We start from the raw sequence: 6266 nt of genomic DNA on the forward strand, positions 1-6266 counted from the left end.
ATAGTGTTCAATATGTTTAGTTTCACTCAAGATTTATTGTAAACATTCTGAATACCTGTTATTAGGGTTATTGATATATATGTGCGCGCTGTGAAACCATTTTCGTTAATTGGTTATGGACGGTTTGCTCTTTTGGGTAATGACAACGCAGTAGTATATTTTTTCATTTTCGCCCTCACCGAGTCGACGACTCCTCGAGACTCACGAGAGCTATCCGGAAGCTCTTATCCATATTTTGTCCTTATATAATTACAACTACAACTTGTGCAGTCATTTCCCCTGGGTTAGACGATACCAGGATCGCGTAGTTTATACGATAGGTGAGGAATCGTTTAAACCTTTTATTTACTTTATTTTTTCTCTGCGCCGACGTTCAATTTTGTAAGTTGTCATTCAAGTTGTTTGGAGTAAATAACGCTTGTTTAGGACCAACAGGTTATTTCCTTAGTTCCTCCATATCAGCTTGAATCGGGAATGTAAAATTTTTCACTCCCTCGTATTCTTTATTACCTTTTGCTTTCGAATCGGGACTGTCCCTTTTCCCTTTAAACTCTAAAAATAATCGTATTACTTGTAATGTTTAATTTTGTCGGGAAACTATAAAATCGCTAACATTATAATTTTGTATTGTGGATTGTAATGCAAGTACTTGAATGGCAGCAGGAACGTGTTAATCTATTATAATTGTAAAACAGGAATTCAGTTGTTTACTAAAGGAAGTTTTCTTTAAACTTTAACCATGGCTCAATTTAACGTTCAGAAGTTTGCTGCGGATCCCTCTGCTGAGTTAGCTAGTATCCCAAATGCTAAGAAACTAGAGCTTCTTGAGTTAGCTAGTCATTTGTCAATTGCAACTAGGAGTAGTATGCGGAAGAATGAAATTCGCAACTTGATTCTTGAGCATTATATGCGTGTGGGTGAACTAGGCAGTGAAGCTAGACAGTATATAACTCGTGAACCAGCAGTACTAGCTCACGAGCAGCAGTTAGAATATGAGCGCATTTCCCTTGAACACGAGAAACTTGCAGTACAGAAATTAGAATCGGAGAGACAATTTGCGTGGTTGGAGAAACAAGCCGAAGAGAAAAGGTTAGAATCTGAAAGATTAGCGGAAGCTCGAAGGTTAGAATCTGAGAGATTAGCGGAAGCTCAAAGGTTAGAGTCAGAGAGACATATGTCGAAACTTAAATTAGAATTCGAGATAGAGAAAGCTAAACTTCAGTTAGCTTTAGATAGAGAGAAAGAAAAAATGAACTATGAATCTTCGTTAGCACTTAAATTTGAACAGGAAAAAGCAAAGCTTTCTAGAGAGAATAAGGAACATGAAATTTCGCTTTTGGAAGCTCAGGAGAAACCCTTTGATTTAGCAAAAAACATTAAATTGGTTCCCACATTTACAGATTATGATCCTGAAGATTATTTTAAGACTTTTGAAGAGACTGCCTTGCATTTGGATTGGCCACGCGAACAGTGGGTTTGGCTATTAAGGCCGAAATTAACTGGGAAAGCTGCGAAAGTTTGTAGACATCTCGAAAATACGACAGATTACCAGAATGTTAAACAAGCAATTTTGGATGCGTTTTCAATCTCTGTCGAGGGATATCGTCAGACCTTTCGTAACAAAACTAAGTTCACAACTCAAACCTATGTAGAATTCGCTTCGGAGAAATTAAGGGAGTTTAGGAAATGGGTAAAATCTGCTGCAGTAAATACTTTTGCTGAATTAGAGAATTTGGTTGTACTTGAAGAGTTTAAACGAAAGCTTCCTTTGAACATTATGATGTATTTAGAGGATAGGGAAGAAAAGACTTGTTAAAGGCAGCTTCTCTAGCAGACACTTACTCTTTAATACATAAATTTAGCAACAGTAAGAGAACCGACCAGAATGTAAAACCATTTCCAGCTAAAAACTCTGAAACTCTGACTGATATGGCAAAAGCGTCTAATGTTCGTTGTAGTTATTGTAAGAAAGACGGTCACACAATTAAAAACTGTCCAGATCCTAAATGTAAAACTTCTTTGCCTTTTCGGAACCCATTTAACCCTTTTCTTAACTTTAAAGGTAAAACGGATGGTCAGATTAAGCCTGTCTCCCATATCCATTCTGAAAAGCCTGTAAATCTATTTGATGATTTTACTTTTGATGGAACTGTAGCTTTGAACTCTGATGGGGATAAATATAAAGTCAGGATACTTCGGGACACGGGTGCTTCGCAAAGTTTACTATTGAGAAATGCTCTCCCTAATATTGAAGCTAACGTAACTAATGAACATGTTCTCGTGAAAGACCTTTCACAAATATCTAAAGTTCCCCTTGCTAATGTTCATCTTGATTGTCCTATAAAGAAGGGTAATGTGCTGGTAGGCATAAGAGATATTGAATTTCCAGTAAAAGGTGTAACTTTATTATTGGCTAATGACCTTGCAGGACGTTTGGTAGTTCCCAACGTCATTGTAATGGAAAAACCTGTAGGTGTAAACATTGAACCTGATCCTGATTGCTCTGTAAATCCTTCCTGTGTTGTCACTCGTAGCCAGAAATCTAGTTCGGATGAATCTAAAGTCACTTCTGTAAATTTTGAAGCACGAAATGTTATGAGTAGAGATAACCTTATTAAAGCTCAGAAGCACGATAACACTTTAAGTAAGCTTCATGACCAAGCAGTTTCTAGAAGTGAGATTAGCAAATCCCCATGTTTTTACTTTGAATCTGATTTGTTAATGAGGTTTTACCGTTCCCCTAAGAGATCTAGTGAAGACACATGGAGCGAAAAGCGACAAATTGTGCTGCTTCTTTCTGTTAGGAATTCTGTAATGGAAATAGCTCATGATGCCTATGGAGGACATTTAGGAATTCATAAGACGTATTGTAAGATTTTGAATAGTTTCTATTGGCCTAATATGAAAAAAGATGTAGCAGAATTTGTTCGCACTTGTCATGTATGTCAGATATCAGGAAAACCGAACCAGGTAATACCCAAGGCACCTTTACAACCGATCTTAGTCCCTGATGAACCTTTTAGTAAGATAATTATAGATAACGTTGGTCCTTTACCAAAAACCAAGAAAGGTAATAAATACTTGCCCACTTTAATATGTCCTACGACCCGATATCCTATTGCCATCCCTCTTCGTAACATTTCTGCTAAGAACATTGCTAATTCTTTACTGAAAGTTTTCACAAATTTTGGTATCCCAAAGGAAATACAAAGTGATAGAGGTTCGAATTTCACCAGTGACCTTTTTGCCCAGGTACTTAAAGAACTAAATATTAAACAAACTTTGTCTGCTGCCTATCACCCAGAGTCTCAGGGTGCCCTTGAGCGTTGGCATCAAACTTTTAAGAGTATGCTTAGGAAATTTTGTGTTGAGAGTCAACTTGAGTGGGATGAGGGCATTGATTTCCTTCTGTTTGCTATCAGGGAAGTTCCCCATGAGTCCCTTGGTTTTTCACCCTACGAGATGTTGTTTGGGAGGTCAGTTAGAGGACCGCTTTCAGTAATTAAAGAGGAATGGTTGAACACTCCTTCTGAGTCTAGCCAAACCATTCAACAATATATGAATAAACTTAAAAGCACATTAATGCAGGTTAGGAAAATTGCTGGGGAGAAATTAAGGGGTCAACAAATCTTAATGAAGAGAAACTATGACAAAGCTTGTAAAGTCAGAAAATTTAAACCTAATGACCTTGTGTTAGCCTACCTTCCTGTCCCTGGTTCCCCTCTTAAAGCTAAGTTTTGTGGGCCCTATCCCATCATAAAAAATGTTAACAATAATACCTACATTATCAAAACTCCAGATCGTAGAAAACTCACTCAGATCATTCATGTTAATTTACTTAAGGCTTATCACTCTAGGGAAACTGGAAATGGTTCCAGTGAGACGGTTGTTAATCTTAATTTTAAGGTAGAGACTCCAGGAGAGGATAATTCATTGGAAGACCTTATTGCTTCCTCCATGCCACAAACCAATACTGAGGTTCTAAATAACCTGGATCTATTCCTGAACCACCTCTCTCCTTGGCAGTCGCAAGACTTAAAGAATGTAATCTCTAGCCATTCAACTCTCTTTAATGATTTTCCCAGGAAAAGTGATTTGCTGCTTCATGACATCGAGCTGGTTCCTGGTACAGCACCCATTCGTCAGCAGTCCTATCGTGTGGGTCCTGAGAAGAAGAGCAAAATGAAGGAGGAAGTCGAATATCTTCTCCGGCATGGTCTAGCAAGACCGAGTAAATCGCCATGGGCTTCACCTTGCATCCTAATTCCAAAAGAGGACGGTAGCTACAGATTTTGTACAGACTATAGAAAGATTAACAATGTTACCATTAAAGATTCCTACCCTTTGCCACTCATTGATGATTTAATTGATTCAGTAGGACAAGCAAAGTTCGTAACGAAGATAGACCTCTTAAAGGGCTATTATCAGGTAGGATTAACTGAAAAAGCTAAGTTAATATCTGCTTTCATTACACCCTTTGGACTTTTTCAGTACGAGGTCATGCCTTTTGGCCTTACCAACGCCCCATCTACCTTTCAGCGCCTTGTAAACTTCATCATCCAAGATTTGGAAGGTGTTTATTGTTACCTTGATGATATAGTAGTCACTGGACAGACTTGGGAAGATCATGGGAATAGGCTCAAGTGTTTGTTCCGTAGGTTAGAAGAGGCTGGATTAACCATAAATCTTAAAAAATCTGTCTTTTGTAAAGCTACTGTTACCTACTTAGGCCACATTGTTGGGGATGGTAATGTTAGACCAAAAACTGCCATGTAGAAGCTGTTCTAGAGTACCCTGTTCCAACCACCAGAAAGTCCTTACAAAGATTCTTAGGGTTAGCCTCATACTACAGGAGATTTTGCAAGAACTTCTCTTCAGTTGCTGCCCCTTTAACATCCCTAACCAGTACCAAAGTTAAATTCAGTTGGAATGAAGAATGTCAATCCTCTTTCGAAGCCTTAAAGCTGTTTCTGATAAACAACCCTGTTCTTAAATCCCCCGATTTTAAAAAGCCTTTTATCCTTCAAATAGATGCTAGCGATGCGGGAGCTGGAGGGGTGCTACTCCAAGAGTCAGATGGTATACTTCACCCAGTCAGCTACACCTCCACTAAGTTCAAGCATCACCAGAAGTCCTACAGCACCATTGAGAAGGAAGCACTTGATTTGGTACTCGCCCTGCAAAAATATGAATGCTACTTACTAGGTGCTGCTGAGGTACTAGTCTTCACCGACCACAACCCCTTGACCTTCCTCGATAAGATGAAGTCCCACAACCAACGTCTACTACGCTGGTCCATTTATCTGCAGAAGTTCCCTTTACAGATCCGCCACATCAAGGGAACAGAGAACATCATGGCAGATGCCTTATCGCGACTGCCTCCTTAACATGATACCTCCTTCTCCAGTCTAGAGTATCGTCAGACTCTCCTCATTGGCCTCTTTTTCTACGAGCCACTCTGTTGGGCTCGTCTTCTAAGGGGGAGGTGTCACCCATCTGCCAGATTGGCATCTTAATTATGTATATAGTTGTAATCTTCTTTTATTGTGGGAATGTATACAGTTCTTTCCTGTACCTGTTTTTAACATCCTTGGCTGTGTCTTTAGTTATCCCGTTTTCAGAGTGCTTTGTTTTCCCCGCCTTCTTTTCAGTTTTCTTCGGACCACTTATTTCATGCATATTTAGTCTCACCTGGTCCTCTACTGTGATAAGTGTCCTATTGGAGTAGCTGTCTTCTTATTCCTCGGTTTTTGTAATGTATTAATGTTCTTTAATATAAGTCTTGAGTGAACCTTAGTGGAATTGGTAACGTGTTTTATATTTGAAATTTAGTATATTAAGGTTATTGATTTTGTTATTTGTGCGGTGCAGGATTGTTTGAGTGTTTTCTGGTTTATTTCGGTAAGAAAGAGATTAACGTAATTATGTAAACTGTTTCATTATTAAAGTGTTAAATTTTGTTCTGTTTTGAAATTAAACCTTTCATTAATTATTTTATGTGACCTATGGAATTTATTATTCTCTGAACCTTGGCCATAAAGTCGTCACAATATATATAATAAAAACAGGTACAGTTTTGGATAAAGGATCGAATGGAACACAATGAACTTCTTAAGACCTCGATCGTGTAAAACAGGCCTTTGATCATTCCGCTACTTAGTCCATCCGTACTGCGGCCCGATACTTCCAGCTACCATGTTCAACAGTGCACAAATTCCTAAGCAAGAACTTGCGATTGTACGCCTACAGAGTGCAATTTTTACAGG

At 38.6% G+C, this 6266-nt stretch overlaps 1 protein-coding gene across 2 annotated transcripts; it reads left to right on the forward strand.

Moving 5' to 3' along the window:
* Positions 1 to 1922: 1922 nt before the first annotated feature.
* Positions 1923 to 6040, forward strand: LOC137634616 (uncharacterized). 2 transcript variants are annotated; one of them, XM_068367080.1, is made up of 2 exons: positions 1923 to 4573; positions 5032 to 6040. In XM_068367080.1, the coding sequence occupies exons 1-2, from the start codon at positions 1930 to 1932 to the stop codon at positions 5385 to 5387; spliced, it is 3000 nt and encodes a 999-aa protein (XP_068223181.1). In that variant the 5' UTR covers positions 1923 to 1929; the 3' UTR covers positions 5388 to 6040. The 2 variants fall into 2 exon arrangements, with proteins under 2 accessions (XP_068223181.1, XP_068223182.1); XM_068367081.1 differs by having other exon boundaries at positions 1923 to 4658; positions 5032 to 5140.
* The last annotated feature ends 226 nt before the right edge of the window (positions 6041 to 6266 follow it).

This window comes from Palaemon carinicauda, chromosome 45, assembly GCF_036898095.1.
Source record: "Palaemon carinicauda isolate YSFRI2023 chromosome 45, ASM3689809v2, whole genome shotgun sequence".
Taxonomy (NCBI): domain Eukaryota; kingdom Metazoa; phylum Arthropoda; class Malacostraca; order Decapoda; family Palaemonidae; genus Palaemon; species Palaemon carinicauda.